Source organism: Penicillium brevicompactum, assembly GCF_028827555.1.
Source record: "Penicillium brevicompactum strain IBT 35665 chromosome Unknown utg000002l_segment0_segment0, whole genome shotgun sequence".
In the NCBI taxonomy this organism is placed as follows: Eukaryota; Fungi; Ascomycota; class Eurotiomycetes; order Eurotiales; family Aspergillaceae; genus Penicillium; species Penicillium brevicompactum.
In genome coordinates, this window is record NW_026623205.1 from 567,816 (window position 1) to 592,095 (window position 24,280).

General features: G+C 48.2%; 11 protein-coding genes across 11 annotated transcripts; 6 read left to right on the forward strand and 5 right to left on the reverse strand.

Annotated features, from left to right (window-relative positions):
- Positions 1–1,128: 1,128 nt before the first annotated feature.
- Positions 1,129–2,429, forward strand: N7506_003001 (uncharacterized protein; the record flags this gene model as incomplete). The annotated part of the gene is made up of 5 exons (XM_056952296.1): positions 1,129–1,243; positions 1,305–1,591; positions 1,727–1,798; positions 1,855–2,352; positions 2,412–2,429. The coding sequence occupies 5 exons, from the start codon at positions 1,129–1,131 to the stop codon at positions 2,427–2,429; spliced, it is 990 nt and encodes a 329-aa protein (XP_056813988.1).
- Positions 2,430–4,037: 1,608 nt separating this feature from the next.
- N7506_003002 (uncharacterized protein) lies at positions 4,038–4,637 on the reverse strand (the record flags this gene model as incomplete). The annotated part of the gene is made up of 1 exon (XM_056952297.1): positions 4,038–4,637. One exon carries the CDS (start codon positions 4,635–4,637, stop codon positions 4,038–4,040), a length of 600 nt encoding a protein of 199 aa, XP_056813989.1.
- A 637-nt stretch (positions 4,638–5,274) lies between these two features.
- Positions 5,275–6,821, reverse strand: N7506_003003 (fungal specific transcription factor domain-containing protein; the record flags this gene model as incomplete). Its single annotated transcript, XM_056952298.1, has 4 exons — positions 5,275–5,697; positions 5,750–5,855; positions 6,088–6,508; positions 6,557–6,821. 4 exons carry the CDS (start codon positions 6,819–6,821, stop codon positions 5,275–5,277), a joined length of 1,215 nt encoding a protein of 404 aa, XP_056813990.1.
- Positions 6,822–10,433: 3,612 nt separating this feature from the next.
- On the forward strand, positions 10,434–12,288 carry N7506_003004 (sugar porter family MFS transporter; the record flags this gene model as incomplete). Its single annotated transcript, XM_056952299.1, has 3 exons — positions 10,434–11,474; positions 11,546–11,828; positions 11,882–12,288. 3 exons carry the CDS (start codon positions 10,434–10,436, stop codon positions 12,286–12,288), a joined length of 1,731 nt encoding a protein of 576 aa, XP_056813991.1.
- A 231-nt stretch (positions 12,289–12,519) lies between these two features.
- On the reverse strand, positions 12,520–13,424 carry N7506_003005 (RTA1 domain-containing protein; the record flags this gene model as incomplete). The annotated part of the gene is made up of 2 exons (XM_056952300.1): positions 12,520–13,193; positions 13,253–13,424. The coding sequence occupies 2 exons, from the start codon at positions 13,422–13,424 to the stop codon at positions 12,520–12,522; spliced, it is 846 nt and encodes a 281-aa protein (XP_056813992.1).
- Positions 13,425–13,876: 452 nt separating this feature from the next.
- On the forward strand, positions 13,877–15,102 carry N7506_003006 (Zn(II)2Cys6 transcription factor domain-containing protein; the record flags this gene model as incomplete). Its single annotated transcript, XM_056952301.1, has 2 exons — positions 13,877–13,942; positions 13,990–15,102. 2 exons carry the CDS (start codon positions 13,877–13,879, stop codon positions 15,100–15,102), a joined length of 1,179 nt encoding a protein of 392 aa, XP_056813993.1.
- Positions 15,103–15,428: 326 nt separating this feature from the next.
- Positions 15,429–16,988, reverse strand: N7506_003007 (uncharacterized protein; the record flags this gene model as incomplete). Its single annotated transcript, XM_056952302.1, has 3 exons — positions 15,429–16,422; positions 16,741–16,816; positions 16,871–16,988. 3 exons carry the CDS (start codon positions 16,986–16,988, stop codon positions 15,429–15,431), a joined length of 1,188 nt encoding a protein of 395 aa, XP_056813994.1.
- Positions 16,989–17,790: 802 nt separating this feature from the next.
- Positions 17,791–18,937, forward strand: N7506_003008 (uncharacterized protein; the record flags this gene model as incomplete). Its single annotated transcript, XM_056952303.1, has 2 exons — positions 17,791–18,512; positions 18,565–18,937. The coding sequence occupies 2 exons, from the start codon at positions 17,791–17,793 to the stop codon at positions 18,935–18,937; spliced, it is 1,095 nt and encodes a 364-aa protein (XP_056813995.1).
- Positions 18,938–20,072: 1,135 nt separating this feature from the next.
- On the forward strand, positions 20,073–21,669 carry N7506_003009 (heme-dependent oxidative N-demethylase family protein; the record flags this gene model as incomplete). Its single annotated transcript, XM_056952304.1, has 3 exons — positions 20,073–20,601; positions 20,662–21,127; positions 21,189–21,669. The coding sequence occupies 3 exons, from the start codon at positions 20,073–20,075 to the stop codon at positions 21,667–21,669; spliced, it is 1,476 nt and encodes a 491-aa protein (XP_056813996.1).
- Positions 21,670–22,079: 410 nt separating this feature from the next.
- On the reverse strand, positions 22,080–22,841 carry N7506_003010 (PRP38 family protein; the record flags this gene model as incomplete). Its single annotated transcript, XM_056952305.1, has 1 exon — positions 22,080–22,841. The coding sequence occupies one exon, from the start codon at positions 22,839–22,841 to the stop codon at positions 22,080–22,082; it is 762 nt and encodes a 253-aa protein (XP_056813997.1).
- A 230-nt stretch (positions 22,842–23,071) lies between these two features.
- N7506_003011 (uncharacterized protein) lies at positions 23,072–24,106 on the forward strand (the record flags this gene model as incomplete). The annotated part of the gene is made up of 1 exon (XM_056952306.1): positions 23,072–24,106. One exon carries the CDS (start codon positions 23,072–23,074, stop codon positions 24,104–24,106), a length of 1,035 nt encoding a protein of 344 aa, XP_056813998.1.
- Positions 24,107–24,280: the final 174 nt, after the last annotated feature.

Sequence of the window (24,280 nt, forward strand, 5' to 3'; positions counted from 1 at the left end):
ACAAGTCCAGGCTGTATGAAGGAAGAGTACTTGTACGGAGTACTCGTATGTATCTGTAGGAAGTGTTCCAGGCAATAATGATCGACGTCTAGACCCCAAAAAGGATCATTACGAGTATATACTGGGATAGGCTTGGTGTACCCGAGTCTGGCACTTCCAGTAGACACTTAGCCGATATTGAATTCGTAGTGCGTGTCCATTGGCAACGTTTTCCAGTCGAAGAAAGTTCTAGTGCACGCTGTAATTGGTACAGTTGATGCGTCGGATATCCACTCAATTACGTATGTCGGCTGTTGGGCTTGCACTACGGTGTTTAATGCATGGCGATCCATGATATTAGAAAGAAGGAAATATAACATTTGAATAGCAGGTTAGCGATAGCGAGGAAAAGATAAAAAAAGAGCAGAGTATGAAGGGTGGAATGTTCCCCTGGGGCATTTCCATGGAACCTTGGAACTGAGCTCCGATTTAATTAGGAAAAAAGTCAATAGTCCTCTTTTTTTTTCGCAATCACCCTACTCCGTACTTGCTCGTACAGTGATCTGTTTCTATACTCATTAAAGAGCATGGAGTACGGAGTATACTGAGTAGATTAATTACTATCTTGCTTTTGTATTTGTTTAATTTTAGACTCTGGACATATCATACGAAGTACTACGGAGTATGTACTATGTAGATTTACTCTAAACCACAGCAATTACTCATACCGGTATCTTACATCAACCTCAATACAAAACCGTCAGATATCGGTACCCACCGAGGCGGGTATGTCGGGATGCTCTCATACTCCCCCTTCTCCTCTTCCTCCCACCTTGCTACTTTCATTCATCTGGGCAGCTCCAGAGATTGCTTTCCATCGGACCATGCGAGTTCTCTGACAATCGACCAGCCATTCCGTTTACAACTTGGGGGTCGACAATCTCTCCGTCTAGAGATATCGAATCCTCTATCGAGCTCGGATTCCAAAGATCGACAATCACGGTCGGCCCACAGTCCTCTCGCCTATCCTTTCGTTGCGAACGTCGACACCATCACAAAGACCCGAGGGAAACCCCCCTCCCCAGACGATAATACATTCTCCGAGGAAATAGTGGTCGGGCTGCCCGCTGCTGGTTCGGCACACCCATCATGAAGGCCTCGGTGGCAGTCTCGGTTTTTGCTCTGCTGGCCCAGCCATTCGCATCGGCCGCGTCTACCCTCGCCTACTGTGCCTCAGTCAACACTGGATCGTCCTTTTCAGCAGGTGAGTGATGTAAATGAACCGCAGACAGGACACCTCGCTGATATCTTTTCTTCTTCGTTAGTGACCGACACATTTCAGTCCAATGGAGCGTGTCAGACAACATGCAAAAACTACGCCTTAGGTGTGCTTCAAGGGAAACGGTGCTGGTGCACCAATGTCGCTCCCGCGAAGAGCTCTCTGGCCGACGACACATCTGATTGTGATACTGGGTGCCCGGGTTATCCCTCAGACAGCTGTGGAAGTGCCTCCAAGGCAGTTTATGCCTACGTAGCCGTCTCCGGCAACGATGTCACCAGCACAGCTGGCGGTTCAACAAGTTCGTCGACTACATCTTCCACGTCTAGCTCGGTAAGCACATCCTCTCTTATGGTTCCATTCTCCCCTCGCTTGTTTTTTTTCCCTTCTTCCAACAGACCCCTCCCAAACCCCAGAGCATCGGCCGTGCTCCTCTTGCCTTGACAAGTTGGTTTAATCCTGAGTTAGGAGACAACAAGCGCTGAACCCGAGACTGTCACTGTGACTGCCTCGGATTTTGCGACTTCGGCTTCCAAAACTGTATTTCCAGCTACATCAACGCGATAGATCGACAGATGTCTAACTTGATTTTCTAGACGTCGACCCCATCGAAATCCGAAACATCCGACACCTCTGCCAGCGTGGCCGTCGAGACCAATTCCGGTGGTGAAGTGAAGACAATCACCGTCGCAGGCTCCAGTGCCACCGCCGGCGCCGACAATGCTTCAGCCAATACCAGCGAAGCGGACAGTTCGAAACTGAGTGGAGGCTCAATCGCCGGAATCGTCATTGGTGTTCTGGGTGGTCTCGCCTTGGTTGGAGCTCTGGTCTTCCTGATCTTCTTCTACCGCAAGCGCGCTCGCTCCGTCAGCCCAATTCCCAGCCAGGATATGACTGACAACCGCACTAGCCGGGGATCGAGCTTCATGCGCGGCTTCTTCCCACAGGGTGAGGGTGGTCCTGTCCCGACTCGCTCGGGCACCACCTTCACCGATAACCGTATGAAAACCAACACGGTTCTCTACCCCAACGGTCCTCGTGATAGCAGTGTCTCACTCCAAGATAACGAAGACTACTCGCGCCCTGTTCTTCGGGTATGTAACAGCCAACTCATCACTTGATGCACTGAATGACTTTAATGACAAATATCCAGCTCACCAACCCCGATTAAACGGCCACGAGCGAACCTAAAGTGCAACCGACCAGCGTTCCCTACACCACCCCGGCTCCAATTCATTAATATCGCGCCGACTCTCAAAAACAGTCTTGTTATGATACCCACTTGTCGCTCATCATCCCATCCTATCCTGTCTACGCATGGCGGATTGAAACGGGTAGTACATGAAACCCTGAACTCCGCCAGAGTACAATTATGGAACATCTGCGTCCGCAGCCTACAATAAGGATACAGAAAAAAAAACCAATATGAGCCCCAAGCCGTGAATTGAAATGTTTAACTCTCCCCGAATGGCCTCAAAACGAGCACCCACCATACAATGCTAAGAACCCATGTGGTCAGTCACATGTCAGCAGTGTATCTCAGTGCTGATTTTGCTCGGCCACCGTCTCAGGTCGTATCCCAACCTTTTCCCTTTCCTTTTTTTCGTTCTTGTCACATCTTACTCGAGTTTGCTTCTTAGCTCTATTTGGTCCCGAGTTTTCCCCCATGTAATAAACCGGTTCTTTTTTCTTGGTCTTCTTTTTTTTTTTCTTAGCTACATCTTAATTGTGCGCCTTGCTATCGCTTGGATTTGAGGGGATACGTCTCCTGCGCTGTTTTTAGATTGCTTCTATGAGAATAGCTTTGGAAATGACCTCACTGAACTTGACTTTAGTGCTACTGTAATTGTATAGTCATATATACAGGATCTTATCGCAAGGTTCGGAGTTTTCATGTACAAGGTATTGTATCTGGTTTGAGTGAGACATCGTATCTTGCTAGTACATCGTAAGCAGGGGTGAGAAAGGGCTTAGCTGGAGGTACTTCCAAGCTTGTACATACTCTAGGGGCTTTCTGCTGCCTTGGTCATTGGAGTTTGTCTCAGATAGGCCACCTCAGCTTTTTGATAACTTTGGAACAACATGTCATAGGGCCAGATTGTATGTATGTATTGTGAGCTCTGAAAACATCTGAATCATATCTTATTCTGCGAGGGTTCGTCACGCGAGGGCTTCATGTATTGCCTTTGGAACCACCTGGGAAGAATGACTGTGTCTACTCCGTACATGTGCCCAGGTGCTTTCTTTCATATCCCTTCATCGATTGTTTTCTTGGCTCATACTCCGTACTCCGTACTTCGTTCCCGTGTTTCCAAAGTACGATCATCTGCGGGTTGCTTAAAATAGTCAGCTAGAGAACAAAGAATACTCCGTACTCGAACCTTGGAGATACATTGGGTTCAAATATCGCCAAGCCTCCTGGGCCATGCGCTGTAGGCTAGTTATTATTCTTCAATCTAGCCCAAAGGCCAAAATAGCTATGAGGCTGCTTCAATGATTTTAGCTTGTTCTAAAACGATGTCAGTATTGGATCTACATTTGGATAACGTGCTGTATACGAAAGTGGCATTCTATGTCTCAGCGATAACAAATCCAGTGGCAAGACCAGACCTATTCTATAGAAAAGCGTCATAATAGAGCAACATAATCTTGAGGGAAGGCAGCACTCACAGCATCGCTCTTTCACTTTCACAAATGTGGTATCTTCGGACCCAACTCTTCAGGTCTTGTGGCTTCCATGCAGACCAAGATCAGTCAGAGTATTAACCATACCTATCAATCAACGCGAGTAAGGAGGAACAGAGCCGGACGCAGAAGTAGCAATTGGCGCAGCAGGGTTCACATTCGGAGAGAACGAAGAAGCCGGAGCCCACATGAAGACCTTATAGGTAGGAAGAGTCCCCTTCTGCTCAGCAAGATACTTCCAGAAAGCCCAAACGCCATCCCGAGGCAGACCAGTCATCGGGGGCGCGAGATGGGTCGGACGGCCCTCCGCACAGATCTTGAAAGATGGAGAAACCTCCTTTGCAGGCGTGATCTCAACCTCGAAGACAGGAGGGGCTGGGATCCGCAGCCCAAACCTGTATGAGCCGCCAACTTCCCGAACTCGGGCTTGGATCTCCTTCCAGCAGTCTTGGTACTTTGTTTCGAATTCGAGGGTCCATTGTTCGTCTGTTTCGGAGGCGGCTAGACCTGCGCATAGGGTCCAGAGAAAGTAGTCAGTGTTGATCCATGTGGAGACGGGGACTTGGGCTCCTTCGGTATACTGACCCTCGCGAATTACGCGGCAAATGATCGAGGGTTGGGAGGTGGATTGTTCGGCTGCTACGGGGACGCCGTAGATTGGGTGGATGCGATCCCAGTCTGATGGGGTTGACATGTTGATATGTGCTGGATTCCGATCTGGATATGTGTCTGAAAGTGTTTTGGGCTTTCAGGTATAGTAGAATCCGTATATGATAGCAGTGTGTTAAGTTAGAGGTGAAGAGATGTCAAATATTCGAGTGGTGGATAACAGATCTACTGATGACTCGAAGAAATGCTGCTTATATAGTGAGAATCAAGTCAATTGTGTCGGAGGACAAAGACCAAAGATAACAAGGGTTCATTGATGTCTTCCTTTTTTGACATGATACCAACTAAGCGCACTGCCGAGCCGCCTTTGATGCCTTCACAATGGACCATGTTTGGATCGAACCTTGGAACCCTTGAACAGATCCGGAAACCCGTGAAATACCAATCATTGGATTTCATGACAATGAGCATTGTCGGCGGCTCTGCTTTCCTTGGTTCCAAGCAACAAAGATTATCAGAAAAGAGATTCTCTTTCTACATCCATGCTGTTGAAATCCTTCATGCAGGCTAAAATCAGAGTGGAGGTACACCCTTGAGCCTGGTATGTGGTAAATCAGAATTACTAGGTGTGAACATTATCAACGTGCTCAGCTGGGCACACTGCAATTATCTAGCCAAAATAATCAACATTCTGAACGTACCATCATGTTTTATTGAACCAATCAATCGCAGCCCACAATCTCCAAATCAGCATGAATGATCCAAGTAGCCCAGTCAAATGATTCCGCATTTCCAATTTGAAAGGAACTGGGCTCCTCAGCATCGACATGGCTGATATGCGAATATTCCGATGTTGCAAACCCCATTGATAGCGGCGTAGTAAGCGCCAGATCCTCTGATGCGGAGGAGAGACTATCCAGTACTCGATCCAGCTGGCTCGAGAGAGATTTTGCAGCTTCTTCACATAGGGCTTGGTTGCATTGTTGTGACCCAGAAAGATTTTCCAGATGGGATATAAATACGGATAGATCTCGAATCAGCGTGAACGCTTTGATCCCAGGTGGCAGGTGGCCAGTCGGTTTTTGGACAGAATCCATCAAAGCACTTAACAATGTAGTAGCACATGAAACGCCGTAGGTTAACATCTGAAAATGGTCAGCTAATATTGTCGGTGGTAGGGCGAAGGCTGTTGCTTACGAGTCCGGGTAGATCACGCATCAGAAGACTTGGTCTGCTGCGTGCGCTCGCCACTTGCACGACAACTTCTAACATCTCGAGTGCAATGGCAAGAAGCTCTGATTGGCTAGATGGAGCCCCGTTTCCAAGTTTCTGACAAATGAGGAAATTCGTATGTAAGAATGGAAGGTAGACCTTGCATAGCATCAGAGATACATGTGCAGGGAGGACAGATGACCAACAATCTTTGCGATACTGAAGATGCTGGGGCAATGAGTTCCACGCTTGATGACAGCGCTGAGACAAATCCCTCATTCACATTTGAGCTGACGTTGATCCAAGTTGAAGGGTGTGCATACCTGAGCTCAGCTTCATTTGCGGAACTTGACGACAGTTGATACTCAACAAGATGTTCCCGAAACTGCGCAAAAGTGTAGCGTACACGTGCCCACGTTGTAGATCTGAAGCCTCCATTTCTGTTCCAGCCGTCGTGGTCGACAATAGATTCCATCGCTGGGTCATCAAATGAAAGACCGAAGATCTGCTCATCTGATAAATCAAGAGGAGGCTTGCAGTCTGAATGTCGAATTGATATGCGCGGTGGTTGATTGAAAAATATCGCAATCAACTTGTCCAGATAATACGCGGCACTGAAAGTTTTCCTGCGGCACTCTGCCAGGAAGAATGGTATTGATTCCGACGAATATGTCGCCTCACGGTTCAGACCCAATGCGAAGATATCTTTTGCCAAGCCTCCTATGCGCCGTCGAACACTCATGCCTGGAAATATTAGCAGTGATACCCATTAATTAATGCCATACCGCTTACTCGCATCACCCTCCAGCATTGTGATTAGTTGTAGATTGTCCAATGCCAGCCATATGATCATGTCGGATGTCTGTGGGGCTATCTCGCGAGCCAAATGAAGCGATGCGTTGCTATACCAACTCATTTCCTGCATGAAGTTTTTCGATTCTGGCATTGCTTGGGTATCACAGATCGACGCACGAGCTGCAACGGTATACAGGAACCCTAGAGTCTCCACTCGAAGGTTCTCGCCGCTGAACTCTGCGCAGAAGGCCCGCAGACTCATGGTGGATCTCTGACAAAGAAGTACGGAAAACGTGCGCAGCTAGTTGTTGAATATCTCGAATGACAATTTGCTGCTCCGTTTCCTCTTGAATATATCCAGAAGCAGCGAGAAATTCCCGCAAAGACGCCACGGTTTGGAGAACGACAGGTTTTGCTAAAAGAAGATTGTGGATAGAGGCGAAATACCTATTCAGTAACCTTTCGATCAGTGGTAGGTTTTCTAACCAGGAGACAATGTGTATCAGGGTAGAGATCTGTTCCCTGTGAAGGCCTTTCGTTGTCTTCGAGAAACACCTGAGGCTCTGATGACTCGAGGTGGTTGTTTCGTCAGCGGCGCAGGGTGATACCAGCATTCCGATTGTGCCTGACGGCGGCTGCAGGAGCCGCATATAGGCTTTTGATGGTCACACCGAATCTTGCCTTTTCGACAAGGTTCGCACGAGGCCAGAGACCTGTTGCGCCGGCGGTCTGGAGTGGACATGACGCAGGGCAACGAAAGCCAAGTGAGCTCAAAGTAAGAAGGGCGATCATGGGAAAACGACCTTTTCCTTCCATATCCCAGGAACGTGACAACGGAAGAAATGATTGCAACCCTTCTGCTCTCCTCACTGAGGGTTGTTGTAACTGTAATACAATCAGCTTTCGGGAAGGAGGCGTAAAGTAAATTACCGGACTTGTAAGTATCGTCACGGGGTTGTCTCGGACTTACTCTCCTCAGCCCAAAAGATTAATTCCGACTTGCATATCACCGCAGAGTGGCCAATCTCAAGGTGAAAAAAAAGCTGAGGGCATCCGAATCAAAAGCTTTTTCTGTTTCCCTCAATAAGGATTATTCTCACAAATTTTCGTTGAACCCCGGGGTAAAATAGCTGCCGTGGCCAACAGGTATCAAAAGTGTATACTTCCACCGACAAAGGGAGATCTAGGTATGATCAGTCAATGTAGGTCTCATGACGATGCTTGGCTACGCCCATTTTAGTTGCAGCATAGGCGGATCCATGCCGAATGCATGGTTGACGGAGCCATAGTAGAGTACGATGAGGCAGGTATTGTGGGAGACGAGAGGAAGGAGGGAAAGGAGAGAAATGAAGGAGAGAAGCAGAGAGAGATAGAAGCTCTCTAGATCTACGTCTATCAGCCTGCCGGGAGCCTGACAAACCGGGCACCGACGGGCGCCGAAAATGATATGGCCCGTGGCTGGTATAGCAATATCAGCAGAGGCCAATGAAAATTTATAAGAGGCAAATGAAATCGCAGAAAAAGATGTTCATCTCGGAATGTGAATTCAAGAAGCGAAATACTGAATATAATTTTGAGCAGACTTAGTTTGAATATTATCAACATTGGGAACCCAAAGTGTCGAGCACGAGCAAAGGGTTGACATAACAGAAAATGCAAAACAAGACAATGGGCTAATTCGTGGTCTCAAACTGCTGTCTGTTAGCTTTATCTGACATGGTGTCATGGCTTGATCCAACACGACACGCTGAACCAAACTTCAAGATCAAAATAGAAAAGAAAATCCACGACGGCTGCATGATGCGCCTTCAAAGAGGGTTGTTTGCCATTCAATCATCTTAGGCCACTCAATGAACATTGGCATGATGTGAAAACCACACTAGATGCTATATTTGAGCTCAAGAGTATTTAGGCCAAAACGGCAGATTTCAAGGTTGACGATGTCTCATACTTAGTCCGTAGAATTCTCATGGTTATCACTTGTGGGCACCTCGAACTACTAGATCTTGTATTGAGTTATTCCAAAGTACCTGAAGTTTGTTTTGTATCCATACCGCAAACTTTCCATCTGCCGTTTATACCGTCTAGCAGAGGTGTAACCTAGATAGTACAGAGATCCAAACTGCAACATTTCACTTCCAGTTTGATATGTCAAACCTTGAAAGCTTCGAAGATACCACACTACATCTGTGTTGAGGTTACTGTCAAGTTAAATTGTTTGGCCAACACCCATTTCTATGAAGGAGCAGTCGTGCACTCTGTAATATGAGTACGGAGTAGAAGTGAAGCCATTAAAAAGTGGAGATGCGTCAGTGCAAATTCGGCTAGACCCGAGTTTTCTACCTAACACTGGCCACCAAGGAAGCGAGTATGGGGCCTTTTCAGTCCGCACAGATCCTGATCGTATGCGATGACCGGAAGAGCCGGAAGCCTAGGGTCTTTTGAAAAGGAGAGCGGAACTTGCTATTCTGACTTGACGAATAAAATCTGCACAGGGCATTGACAGTCCCCGGATTTTATTCCCCGGAATCTCACACCTCACCGAGCGTCTGTAACAGGCAAAGTGAAAAGAGGGGATGTTCTCGAGCAGCGTGAACCCCGTGGGAAAATATTTACCGGCCACGCGTCCAAGCCGCATGTCGGCTCTCCGACATTTGACAACCAATCCCGAGCCAAGAAAAGCCGAAATCGATTCCGGACAGGAGGGTTATAGCGGCACATTTTTTTCTTTCTTCCACTGGGGCCGTAAGCCGACTGAGTTGAAGCTGGGCCAATCCGTGGAAGTTCCCGGGAGAAGTAGGCATGGTGGCGCGGGGATTGGGCACTCCATACTTTTCTAGCCCCGGAATCTTGGGAGCCAAAACCGCACTAATTCGAATTGAGAAGGGCTGACGGGGAAACCCCCTAAGGAAATTAACTGAGCCGAACATTAGCCGGTCCAATGTCTTTTCTAGTGATGGGAATGTTTCATGCTCTGGCTTCTATGTATCCACAACGGATTTAAAAAGAAAGGAGGAAAATATCGTAAGATTATTGAGCGTAAAATATTCGTCTAGTGTGGATCTAAGCGCCTCAATGCCCCACGGGGATAAAAGTAGACACCATGTGATGAGAAAAATTCGATTTCCTCTCCGAGAGACTTATACACACCCTTGCTATACAAGTATAGTGATTGTTAGCCCATAGTTTGCCATGGACGACCGACATCGGTTACAGCATCGGGTATAGAGAGAAGCCACACTGCAAGCGACTGAATTCATCCTAGATGTCCAAGTGGTCAGCGCTAGATCTTCTCATACATCACGGAGATAACCAGTGTTAGAAAAGGAGGGGAGATACTACGCTGACACTTCAATTACGAATCACGACAACGCATTGCCAAGTAGTGGCGCTCTCGGGCCTAGAGGCTTGTTCCTAGAGAGTTCTCGGTACCAAGACGCCCAGTAAACACCAAAGCTTGAGTGCTGATGCTTCTTTTGGTTTGTGGCGCTCTTTAGCTTCCCAGTTTTATATGAAGACTCACCGTCCGGATCATGTCATTGCCGACTGTCGGCCTAGCCGTCACTTTTGAATCTAGCGTGCTCTTAGCCCCTCTCTGCGACATATGGCATCTCGATATCCAGGGTTCTGCTTATGGGGTTACTTCGGTTCTGGATGCGTGTTTGGTCACTAGCTCCGGGGAAAAGCCGCACAGGAGCGCTAGCCCTAGAATGCGAATAAGGGAAGAAATAGAAAGACAAATGAGAAAAATTAGACAGAAAAAAAAAAGCCGAAAATGAGTATATAATCGTCTCGTCCGCCCGATCTTTTGAGCCCCTAGTTCTTGGTCAGTTAGTCCATCTCTGATCTCTTGTCTCTAAATTCTGTCTCTAAGATGGCAGTCAGTCAGTCAGTGGTTGCCCGCACCAATGCGGAGAAGCCTCATGGAATCAAAGGATTTGTTTCCAATCCCTATGTGTTCTTCACATGTCTGTTCGCCTCGCTGGGCTGCATCATGTATGGATACGACCAGGGTGTGATGAGTCCTGTTCTCGTCATGGAGAACTTCGAGAACCACTTCCCCACGTTTCAGAATTCCACTCTCCAGGGTTGGCTTGTTTCGGCCCTTGAGCTGGGTGCCTGGGCTGGTGCTCTGATCAACGGTGTCTTGGCTGATCGCATCTCGCGCAAGTATGCCATGATGACTGCCGTTATCATCTTTACCTTGGGCACTGGTCTCCAAGCCGGAGCCCAGACACCTGCATACTTCTTTGCTGGCCGTATCATTGGTGGTGTCGGCATCGGTATGTTCAGTATGGTTATTCCACTGTATCAAGCAGAAATCGCTCCGCCAGAGCTGCGTGGATCCCTCGTTTCTCTGCAGCAACTGTCCATCACTGTCGGAACAGCCATTGCTTTCTGGCTCGACTATGGTATGCAGTTCATTGGTGGAGTCAACTGCAACCCAGAGGGTATCTCCAACGCATACCTGGCGGATGGAACATTCAACGCCGCTCAAAATCACGGCCACACGTGTCTGGGTCAGAAGACTATCGCATGGAGACTTCCCTTGGCTTTGCAGATCATCCCAGCCTGGATTTTGTTCTTCGGTCTCTTTTTCTTCCCCTTCTCCCCACGTTGGTTGATGATGAAGCACCGTGACGATGAGGCCAAGGCTGTCATTTCCAAGCTCCGTCGTCTGCCTGAGAATGATCCTCTTGTCCGGGCAGAGTACCTGGAGATCAAGGCCGCCGTCATGTTTGATGAAGAAACTGAACGTGAAGTTGTTGGTGCGGGCGGTGCGCTTGCTCCCTGGAAAGCTCTCTTTGCTCCCAACATGATCAAGCGTTTGACTCTGGGATGTGGTATGATGATCTTCCAACAGTTCACTGGTATCAACGCGGTGCTTTACTACGCCCCACAAATCTTCTCTTCGGTGAGTGACCTTATGCAAACTGCAGTCTCGGGGATTTTGAATCCGATGGCTAACAAATTGTCTCTTCTTAGTTCGGTTTCTCCTCCACGAAGCAAACCCTCCTCGCCACAGGTGTGACCGGAATTCTGCAGATCATCTTCACACTCCCTTCGGTGCTATATCTTGACAAGTTCGGGCGCAAGACCTTCCTCATGGTTGGTGCTGCTGGAATGTTCCTCTGTCATATTGTGGTGGCCATCGTTGAGGGCATATACGAGGACCAGTGGAATCTCAATGAAGGATTGGCCAAGCCCCAGGGCTGGGTTGCTATTGCTTTCATCTGGCTCTTTGCTGTCAACTTTGCCTACTCTTGGGGTAAGCTACTACCAAACCATGTGCAAAAGTGCCTCGTGCTAATCTGGAAATAGGTCCTGTTACTTGGGTGTTGGCTCAAGAGATCTTCCCCAACAGTCAGCGCTCCCGCGGTGTGTCGATCGTTGCCTCTACCAACTGGATGTTCAACTTTGTCATTGGACTTACCACCAAGGATATGCTCGACTCCATGAAGTATGGTACTTACATCTTCTTCGCTATTTTCAGCGCCATGGGAGGCTTCTTTATTTGGAAGTTCGCCCCCGAGACCAAAGATAAAACACTTGAAGAATTGGATATTTTCTTCGGTGGCTCGGCCAACAGCATTGCCGAAGCTGACCGTCTCCGTATGACCCGCATTAACGAGAGCCTTGGTCTTGCTGGGGTTGAGAACTTGGAGGATCTCAAGGCCGAGAAGCAAGTGATGACTGATCACGTCGAGGTCGATTCGAAGGCGGCTTGAGCTTCGCCGCTATAATGTGATTGCAGACTAGGCAACGAAACTATCTTAATGGATAAATATAATTGAACAGCCAAAGTAGTTGATTTGAAGTCCATGTTCGTCCGGATAAGGAAATTTCATTTAGCAGTACGAGGAAAAGATGGCACTGCTTTTCCAACTAGATTATCCAGTCACTCGTGCGCATCTGAAGAAGAAGATTATCTGCAATTCAAAAGAGCGAGAGACAGCTCTCTATGCCTTTAATTCCGGCTCTTCTGTCAGAGTCGTCACCATATCTCTCTCTGACTTAATATTTCTCTGTAGTGTGCCCGGGTGCCAAATACCCCAAATAAGCATTGAAGCAAACATCAAGACCGAGTCAAACACATACAGCATCCACTCATGAGTAAGTGGGTACCCGTCACTCCCAGCTGCGTACTCCACAACACGGAAGATACTTCGGATCAAGATGAGCGCACTCACGGCATACAACGTGCGTAATCGACTCATCCAGTTAATTTGTTCGTCGAAAGACTCGGCCGTGGGGGAACGACGCATGCGAACCTCAAACACGATGGAAGTGATAATGAAAAGACCGAACATGATGACCTGAATGGCCAGACCGGCAATCACAATGTTTGTACCCATTGTCGCATTATTCCCCGTGGCCATCAGACCTGATGCACTACCTTGGACAAGGAAAGATACAACATCCCCCGCAACAAAGGTCTTGGTGAGCCAATTTATCCGGATAAGCGAGTGCTTTTCAGCGTGGACACTGCGGATAATACGCCCGAGAGCCATATAAACAGACGCTGCGAACAGTGTGGGTCCGAGGAGGAGGAAGACGTTTTGAATGGCGTAGACTATTACTGAGTCCGTGCTGTTGTATGCAGCGATCCGTCCAATATATCCAACCACTTCGACTTTGCACGGATATCATGTCAGTAGTTGGCAAAAGCTTGTCACGGAATTTTGTACATACAAAGACCTCCAAGAGCGAATGCCCAACAGAACCAGGCTTTGGTGCGATAGAGTTTCCAGAAATGTAATAAAGTGGCGAGAAAGAATAGTACAAGAAATATGACTGCAGCCGGTAGAGAGGGTACATATTTCCACAAATAATAGTTGCCTCTAAAGGCCATCAATTCTGGCATGTTGAATCGTCGATCTCAATTGTGACCAGACGTGGAGTGGAGTGGTCTTCGAAAGCGTTGGAGTATGGCGATGTGATTGTGCTCTGTGAGACCCTTGATTGAAAATTGCAGGTCCATGTTTATATATGCCGGTCCCACTGCTAAACGGGCAGGCTCTGCGGAGAAGAGATTGTTTCCAAGGGTATAATTAGAGTGAGATAAAGATATACGCGTATAGATTTGCGGAGCAACCTTAATTCGGAAGTGGGTACATGGTCCGTGCATACGCGTATTCCACCGCATCTCAACTCTCCGATCTTCACTCGCCGCTAGTCCCATCGCTCTCGAATCTTCCGAGGTCCAGGCTACACAATTTGGGCCCTGAAGGGTTTGGAATAAACCAGTCACATTCGCTGATCTTTACCGAGACTCCCGACGCCCTAGCAGACCCCATTCTCATAACGCGTGGCAAAATGGCCCGAAGAACCCATAAAAAATCACGGAACGGCTGCATTGAATGCAAGCGCCGCCACATGAAGGTCCGTCTTGGAATTGGCTTATATATGCAGCCTCTAATATTACCTAGTGCGATGAAAAAAGACCTATATGTTCCAACTGTGTCAGCTCTCAACGTCACTGCGAGTTTGCCGAGCCTTACTCTGTCGTGGAGGGCTCCCGCAGTGCAAGTCGTGAAGCAACGACCGCATCACCCTCTACCGTATCAACGCCTGGAGCTCTGCCTCCTAGGTCTGTGCCTGAGCCTGTCATATCTCCAGAAGATGCTGCCGTGAACATGCTTCATGTTGAATTTGTTCATAACGTCTGCTCAGAAAGAATGAATATTTTCAACAGCGTGGATGCTGCTCTCGCCACCGTCTCATTTCCCGACATTCTACACCATGGCCTGAACGCACCGTATCTCATGAACGAGTTGTTATCTCTCAGCGCTCTTCATCTCAGCATCGTCAAACCGGAGAAGCAAAAGTTTTACCAACATCATTCTACCCAGTTGCAGAACTATGCATTGAGCTCTTTCAATGCATTATCATCGCATATCACTGATGAAAACACCATCCCAATTTTTCTCTTTGCCGGCATTCTGGGACTGCATAAGTTGTGCGAGACCTTGGTATTCCGCGATGACAATTTCGAAAACTTTCTTGATCGATTTGTGCAGTATGTCATCCTACATTATGGGGTTCGCACGGTAGCAGGTCAGGGAAGATGGCATCTCTTGCAACAAAGCAGTCTGAAGCCAATTCTGGAGCTTGGGGAAAGGATTCCCGCTCTGGACTCCACTTTGGGTCCAGTATGCCAGGGTCTATTAGACCGAATCAGAGGCCTTGACTTGGATGATTCTATCTTCAAGGTGTATACGCAGGCCGTGCAAGCTGTACAATCAATGATGACCTTGGTAGAAGAGCGTGCTCCCGGAAAACACAGCTTAGATGTCCTGGCTGCATGGTCTGTGCTTCTTCCCCGGGAATATATTGACTTACTGGCAGAGCGAAGATGTGAAGCCTTGGTTATCTTTGCTTACTATGGTGCTCTCGTTGATACCCACAATCATCTGTGGATATTTGGTGACGGCGGTGAGTATGTGGTCACCTCGATCAGCCAGTATCTTGGGGCACAGTGGGAGGAGTGGCTCCAATGGCCACTTCAAAATCTCACTGGGAAAGCCCATGTACATGTGTAAATATTCAGACGTTTTATGCCTTCACCAGCGATCATCATCTAATTTCTTCCAAAAACGGCGATACCCTGTGATACAGAACTCCCACGCTAGACTCCCGCGCGGATGCCTCGCGGCATTTCACTATTGCAGTTCCATCCACGGATTGTCTAGAAAGGTAAGTGGCAAACCGGAGACGAGAATAGACGCCCTTGAATGGAGAAATCGCTACCCAGGCTCTGGGGGATATATCGAAAGCTTCATTTCCATTTTCCCGCTTTTGTAACAAGACATACACCTGCGCTTAAGCTGGAAACCCTGGCTGACAGACATCTACCAATAACAAATGTCTAATCCACTCGCCCTTTTCCAGGCTTCTGTTCCCGAAAGCGTCGCCACAAAATAAATCCAGCCATCGTGAAAACGGTTAAAGGAACTGCGAACGCTGGATAGAGCCACCAGAGGCGAGAGACCATAAACACGGGCTCACTCTGATCATTCGGGGTATCCAAAACGATCAGATTCGTCCCAAAGAGACTACAGACAAAGGTCGCAGGAAGATAGAGCATTGTCATTCCTGCAATAATCTTCATCGACATGCTGTCTTTTCGCGCATCTTGCGCAATCTTGGCACTTTCTGTGGCAATCTGCAGATTGATCGTGCTGTCATGACCAGTAATGAGATGGTACAGAAGCGTAACGAAGTTACTGGTTCTTCTTTGCAAATTCAGAATTCGGCGATGACGGTCGTCGCACAAGTCGTGGAGCATGAGTAGATCGTCACATACTCTCTGATGCGTTGTTCGGTCGAGGTATGTACCGTGGAGGTCGGCTAATCTTCCAAGCCGCTCGTGATCTCGGAGCAGATGGCCGATATTTGATGCGTCACGCTGATTATTGTGCTCTAAGGTTATCAGTTTTCGTGACATATTGTGGAGTAGCTGTATGTATCTTGAGAAGCGATCCGAGCCCGTGACTTCGAAGATTGAGCCTTGGTGAAGTTGAGTCTCAATCCACAGTAGCCATTTCACCAGATTATTCAGTTCGGTGTTTCTGGATGAGAGCACATAGAGCATTACCACTGAGTGTAGTGTTAGAGGGTGCAGAGGCTGACTTTTCTCCCCAATATCCAGCTTTTCAGCCGATAGAAGATCTGGAGAGGATCCTTCGAATCTGTCGCCGATTGCTTGAATGAGATCGCGTAAATCGGGCTTTGATTTTGGCAGAATGTAGAGGGTATGCCCTGTCAGAAAATTGTAGCGGAAATATATTGATTCGTATTGATGGTGGAGCTTCACGTCGGCTGGTCCAGTAGAGTTGACACTGGAGCTACTGTCCAAAGGACTAGTATCGTTGGCCGAATATGATAAATTCTCGCTAATGTTGTAGCAGATTTCAGCGGGATTGTCAGTGGATATGAAATTTTTGAGAGAGCTTTAGAGAGCTTACCGAGGAATGGGCTTTCATTGATCTCGATACATCGGCCGTGATAGCTAGAGAGCAATGGGGAAGACAAAATGGCGAAATCCTCCAAGTAAACGTCCCAGAAAATCTGTAGCAGATTTTGGATTTCTCGGTGGCCTCCTGGAAATGGACCTTGCTCGCTCAATAGTCTGGGCTCAATTAGCTTGACGCACTGCCGCAACGGTTATATTCACATACATTACACTGATATTACCGGCTGCGTCTAGGCTTGATGGCGCTTCGGACTGCAAGCGACGCTCAAAATCATGGTTATCTATGCTGCATTAGTGTCAACACTGGAATCATCTCAGACACGAATATTTATTACCTTGATCTAGCACCGTCAACAAAGTCTCACGAGCTGGATTCTTCGGTTGGAAATTGGAGTGTCCCTGACATAGAAAGAGGGCATTTTCCAAGATAGAGCCATGATGAATGCTTGCCATGTTGCATATATGGTACTCATATCATTTCAGTGTTTCATTCCAACACCGACCGACTTCAGAGGCCTGAATGTCTAAAAAGAGACTGGAGAAGAGGCAATGACACTAGAGACGTAGGAGAGGTTGGTGTTCGATTTGAGGGGGCCGCGGGGCGCGGGGCGCAAGCGACTTGTGATCACCGGGGTCTACATTTCATTCTATTCTTGTTCAAGATGGCGGTGCAATGACTGCATTAGCGCGCTAAAGCTGAAGAGTCCCAGAACTGCGTCATTAATCGGCACAAAACCTTGCCCGCGTCTCTGATCAGAGCCATCAGACTGAGCAAACTCGCCTCTGCTTGGTAATTTTACTTGACTATTAGCTCCTGGTTATAGGTTTGTGTTCATTGCGCGGTACTAAATCGCCATTGTTGAAACTACAAAACCCTCCATGAAATGTACTACGACACCGAAATTCTAGAATACTTGACTCGTATGTCGCCATTTGATTTGCTCCTATACTCTAAGCCTTTTTTGGCGTTTGCTTGCCCAAGTGGACTTTTCATCAAACATCTGCTTGTGGCATTTCCCCGAATAAACAGTAAACCTTTGAATGGCGAACAAAGTGAATGTAGGCTATTAGCTTGAAGTTTTTGCTGTACGAAGGATGCAGGAATTCCCCTGGGCTTTCTCAAAACGTATGCCAGTTGACGATTACTGTTGAGTGCATTCGAAGGGGATGCCAAGACACTAAATTTATGTTTCTTGAAGACAGACTTCCCAAAATGTAATATTTACCTAGCGCGCAACTCAGATTTCAACTCAGGATGTCAGATCTTTATTTCCCCTTCACTCATGATAAAGATAGGCCCCTTAATCTGGAGGAGTTTGCTCAATTAGAGCCCCTCTGGGATAGAGCGATCCAATCTCCAGCGGAAATCTCAATCGATGAGAAGCATCAACTGATGGAATGGCCGCCTCGCGCGGAGATGGAAGCCAAAGCACTCAAATATCTCGGACTATCAGTTGACGACCTATTCCAAAAAGCAGCCACAGCTCCGTTGACTTTGACATACCCGGAATGCTGTCTCATCGAGCACCATTTTCGCATCATAGCAGTTCTGAACAGGGGTAGTCGATTCGCTTGGCTGCGCAAGATCCCCGATCTTATACACAAGAAAAAAGAAGCAGAAGATTCAATACTGACACCGACGGAGCTACAAGCCATTCGCAATGTGGAGGGTGTCGCTCGCCAGATACAAAAGACAGCACACGCCGAAATAAGGGAAATGTTCAAAAACAGGGAAAGGCCATATGGCACGCCGCCCCAGTGGATACAGAATATTATCGACCAAGGGGATGATAAGACCTGGGGCTATGTGTTCTATCATCACAAAGAGACAGCCGGGTGGAGTGCCTTTGTGGACGACTTAAATGGCATGCTTGCAATGCGTACGTATTTAGAAGGGGAACAAGAGGTCCTTGAGTCTAAAGTGGGACACTTCATTCCATTTGATACGGATGAGAATGATATCAGCTATTTCCGACAGTAAGTGCTTCTTCCGCCCAAGGTATTAGGAAAATGCTAACGTCAGAGATAGGGACTTTATTGATCATCGTGAGGGGGGTGCTCTGAAAGCTGGCATTTTGAAGAATGTGTTCTTCTTGTTGACAAGTGAATCTCGACAATTCGTTCGCCACGGCACAGAGGAATTTTCTGGTTGGTTTTGGGCAATCGACCCCAACTGGTCTTCCCTGAGTCCCGACGAGGAGGGTTACGATGGCAGACTCAAGATCAATGGAACCCAAGTCTTCTGGCGGTTCTATGAATTCATGTCGTCGGGAAAGTTCACACTCAAGGATGTTTGGCGTGATTTCCATGCTGTCAATGCGGAAAAGAGATACCCTTGCTTTGCGGAACCGGTTGCTTGGCATTTCACGATGCTCGACAGGCTCAGGTGGCCTTTTGAATAGCTTGCCTTGCTGAGAGCGATCCTCTCATTTATCTCCGGTCTACATGTGTCAATTGCCCTACCATCTCCTGGGCTTAGCTGAGTGGACATATCTCTGCTCGAGGCTTCCTTCCTTTCTCTTTCCCGCCCCTGAGAGACTTGATTTTATTCTTTTGCTCTCAAAAGATATAAGCTACATGCCACAGAGAAAGTATTGGCATCATGCAGGATTTTCGATGCCTCAAAAGATAGTAGCTCAACAAGAGCCACGCTAATCCACCCAGCCATCACCCAAACCCTTTAGTACTGCTGAGCAACGCAGGAATTTGAAACCCAGTACTCCGTACAGTATCAGAAGAACCTAAATGCTTGAGTTATATCTCCTCTTGTTCCAAATTATCCAAACTCCCTGTGGTTGGTCATGGCCATCTGCCGCCAAGCCTGGGGATAGTTTTACCCTTTTCGGTAAGTCAACTGCTTCCACTTCTGTATACTTCTTCCCAGTCCTTATCTGACTCTGCGTGACTTGCAATGTCCAACTAAACTTTGTCTGGGGTTGAGATGCGTCATTGTAATAAATTTGAAATCGAAGTGTCAGCATAATCACGCCCTGGGAAGTTTACACACAGGCAGAGCATGTTCAGTGAAGACTTCGGGACTAGATGTGTGAACACGTTCAATTTACCAACAAATCAGACAATGATAAAAAAGCAAAGGTCTTGAGGCTCGTGATCTTCGTAGGCACAGTGATATCCATGGATATTCCAGGTTAGATAAGGAAAATAACCACAAATGCACTGACTGGTCACTGATCTCTGACGTCGCCACGGATCAGTAACTATTAGTACTTCCCGTCCCAAGTCGGAAGGACTAATCTTGCCATGCGACCAAAGAAGCTATGCGATGCGTGTTACATCTAATTTTGAATCCATATGCGACCACAGCACTCGCCCCCGCTCTCCAGGACTCCGGATCATCCAAGTGCATTGATATCATACCTTGCGCGCAATTTGACCTCATAGTACTTATATACCTTGCATTTCCCTCCTTCATGTAAATCATTCAAGTCACAGAAACAGCCCAGCGCAACTAAATCACCAAAGTTCAGACTATTGTCTGGATCTTGCAGCTCGCCTTGCCCATCGCGCCTGAGGACCATGGATCTCCTCCCATCTATAGGATCTCTTTGGGTCATCGGATCAATAGTCATAGCCGGCACTGGTATACTTATTACCCTCGCTCAAATATTCAGCATACCGATTCTTCCCATCCTCACGCCTCGCGGTCGAAAACTTTCAACTGCCCGAACGCCCCCACGCTCTTTCTCCCCAGACAAAAAGCCAGCAACTAGTTCAGCCTCCTCATCTAATCATGCTAGCATTCTCCCGCCCCAACGCAGACAAGCACTCAAGGATTTCGGATGCGCAGCAGCACTCTGGCGCGATGTGAGCGAAGATCAAGTACGCCGAAACCTCTTGCCCATGAGCGCCGACTACAGGACCAGCCTCAGCGACAAGTATACGCCGATGGGATTCTCGGTGAAGGAAATTGAAGGTTTAGCAGAGTTCCCTGACTACGCGACTCTTTCTGGAGTTCCACTCCCCAGCCCATATCCCGAGTTTGATATCGCCAAGGCACTACCTCGGCCATATCGTCCCTTCCGATGGGCGTACCATCAGACCATGTGTAGGTCGACGTATTCGAAACTTGGATCACAAATCTAGTTATAACTGATTCTCTTCCCAGCCCTTACAAAACTCGAGACAGATTGGTGGATCGAGCTAGAAAACACATACACGAGCCGCATCGCCCAGCGCAAAGAACTATACGCTAAGAATGGAAAACAGGTACTTGACGCGATGCCTGGCTCTGAATTAGCCTGCAAAGAGCTCATGGAGATGGTCTTGCAATTTGTCTGCGCTCGATATCCTCAGTATTTTACACTCGTGGACAAACGAATCTTGCAAAACAGAATTCTCGGCACCGAGCAAGATGTCACGGCTAAGCCTCCTCTCGAGGTACTTTTGGACAATGTCCCAGAAGATTTCGCGATTATGCTTCGCGACGAAACCACAGGACAATATTTCCTGCGAGCAGCAGTGATATGCTCGGCGATGGGATGGAACGTTGCGTCCAAGGTGGGAAAGCAGCTGCATGAGATTCATGAGCCGATTCCCGACTACAAGGAGAAAATGCAATTCTCCATGGATCGGTATGTTGTTCATGGCTTGAGATGGTTTTGTATTTCTGTATTGACGCAGAGGATCATCCAGGTTCTTCACAAAGATGCCGACTGAAAAGCCGATTCAGCGAGGCTCATGGGGCCTGGAAGTAGGGCAGCCCTTGTACATGCCTCCGGGTGATCCTCATGAGCGGGCCAGATTGTCCCAAAGAAGTGACTTGACTCTCGATGAATGCCATTTGCGAGTCGACTGGCAGACATTGAGACGTTTGCCTCTATCCGGAGCGGTGGTCTTCAACTTCAAGGCCCTTTTCACCCCCTTGGAAGAATTCCGCGACGAACCTGGAGTCCCGGAGTTGGTGATGAAGGTCGTTACGGAAGGAAAAAGGAATTTGATGGAGTATAAAGGGGTTTGGCATGTACAGCATGTTATCCTCCCGAACTTGAAGCTATGGGCCAAAGAGCAGAGGGAGACTGGGCTGGTCCCAGAGGACTGGGAGGTCGCTACTCTAGATGATAGTCCATGGTTCAAGGGCTGGCGGGAGAAGTGGCATCGCCAGCAAGGGTTTTAATGTTGATAAGTCCTATATTCAATGTATCTTTCTGCACTTGAGTACTAAATCAATTCCTCAATTGCGTGAGGTGATTCCGGTTCGGGATGTTTGCCAGCAGATTGCTCTGTTCGTGTTTTAAAAGCCACGTGGGTTATGGGGGAATGAGCCCATGCCAGTGAATGGATGTCTGGGCTTTCCAGAGACCCTGTTTCAGTGACTCGAATGTGGTTGCTGAGCGGTGACTTCGAGTAATCTTTTCCAAGAGAAATGTCAGACTCGAAATCCCTCAGAGGGGGTGTTCCAAAAGGTTGCACCAGCTCAGAAAGCGAACTGGTATATTTCGCTCGGACGGCGCTTCTAGACGTGGATGACAGCGAGAACGGTCAATTATAGAACAATGGAGGTGATCGGCGATGCTCGTGTAGAGCTCAATCATCACTTTCGGTCCTCTTGGGTTCCTCGTCCCTCGATGGAGAGCCCGCATCGCTGTTTTCCCGGCTTCGGTCGGAATTTTCATCGTTCTCGCGGTCCAACTCCTCCAGCTCGTCAGCGAGGGGGCTGATGCGCTCATCCAGCATGTCCAAGTCCTCCAGCTGTGATCGTGGCGGAAGTTTCCACAGACTGGTACCACACACACGGTCCTTTGTGAGGAGATCATCGACGAATTGATCCACGTAGGTGAGTGTAAAAGTGTCGCGCACACGTCGTTTCAATTTGCGGTAATCGAGGAGAAGCGGTTCAAGCGTCTTGTAGACATCGACGGCATCGAAAGTCAAGCGTACATAGAACGCAGCCAGAGCACGCAAGTACTTAAAGTCACCGCGATCCTTCACAACACTGTCTTCCGGGTCTTCTCCCTCCTCGCCACTGCCGGGGTCGGTGTAATTGAGTAATTCGAGAATGACATTGCGATCCGGTCCGAGCTGGAGCAGCTTGAAAGCGAGACAGAGGAACGGGGTCGGCTTCTCAGAGATACCGTATGTACCACCGATGCAGCTCAGCTCGACTGCGCGATCACAGAGGGTGGCCGCGTTCAGACCGAAGCATTGTTCTTTCCAGTAGTATGAGTCGGTGATGCGGTCGCGCACGGCTTTTTCGAAGAGGGTGGCTGGGTTGACGCCACGGATCAATGGGCCCTTGTAGCCACGATTGTCGAGGAATGAGCTTTCGTCGGCGCGATGAGCTGCCATTTTGGATGTAAGCGGAGGTGGAGTGCCAAGAAGGAAAGAAAGTGAAAAGCGAAGTCTGATGCCAAGACTTTCCTTATCGATAGTCGCGCGGACAACCCCGTAAACAAGTTGATGTCATGAAACAGAACATCGTCACTTCGGTCATCGCCAGGGGGGGGCCAATGCATGTCTGATATTTTAATCTTGTCTATTATTTCCACTGCTCACTTCATGCAGAATTCCTTGCGGTCATGGTCCTTCTAACGTCCTCCACGGTTTCGACCATTGTGTCGATGGGAGTGATCTGCATATTTACCACGTTGCTGTTCATTTCCGGGTATGTCTTACAGCAGCAATCCGTGAAGAACATTCAGCATGCCTTGAAGCCCCAAGAAGCTGCCCAGAAAGCGAGATATGCTTTAGACCCCGCATTCCAGCAGAAACGGGGTCTATCAGATCATGGGGCCGCCGATCATACTTATGGAACTCAACCTTACCACCCCGGCTCGGGAAATTACGCCTATCTTCAGCTGTTGTCTGAACCAGATCCCTCAGATATATGCTCAGCTATTTTGTTCTTCAAACAACTGTCCACCAACGGATCTGCCGTTCAGGACCGTCTGTTTGTTTACCCGGAGCAATGGGACCGCATGTCTGCACAGAAGCTGGGAAAGTCAACAACACAAGCCCTGTCAATTCTACGCGCCGCAAGTGCCAAGTACAATATCTGGCTACTTCCTATCGACATGTCAGCAGCCACAGCCGCAGGACACACAACTACCAACAGCAAGCTACTCCGGCTAGCCCAAATCCAATTCATGCAATATGATGGCGTGTTATATGTTCAAACACCAGGCCTACTAGTCGACACGGGCAAGCTGGACGATATGCTATTATCTCGCCCCCTGCCCCTCCGGCACGATAAGAATCGCCTGGAATCCTACAATAACGAGGCTTGGATTCCTATGCCGCTTCGTGCAAACCGTGATCCAGACCTTCCACCTGCGTATCTGATCACGGTGAATAACATAGAGGGTGGGAACGTGGAAGCGAGAACACACATTCCGAATATCATGTTGCCTGGATTTGGTGGCCTCGTGGCTGGACCTCGAGGGGCTGAGCTGTCCAAGGCCAGTGGCAATGAGCCGGGCTATGTGTATTTCGAAAGCGACCGCGATGGGCGTGTAAAGTGGGCTGGAAACCCCTACTTTGGCAGTTGGCGGTCTCAGCAAGCAGAAGTTTGCGAGGGGTTAGACCTTGATGAGATCATTCATGATGAACAATGACTTTCCGATGCATCATTTGATACCTGAAACCTGGATGGGTTCGGCGCTGGCGTTCCTTACATTTCTGATCACATAATTTCGACTTTTGACTTGCTTTCAGTTCCCAAGATGTATTTACACTATAGTCTTGAAAGTGAGCTTTGAGATTGCGGGTCATTATATTCGTGCATTATG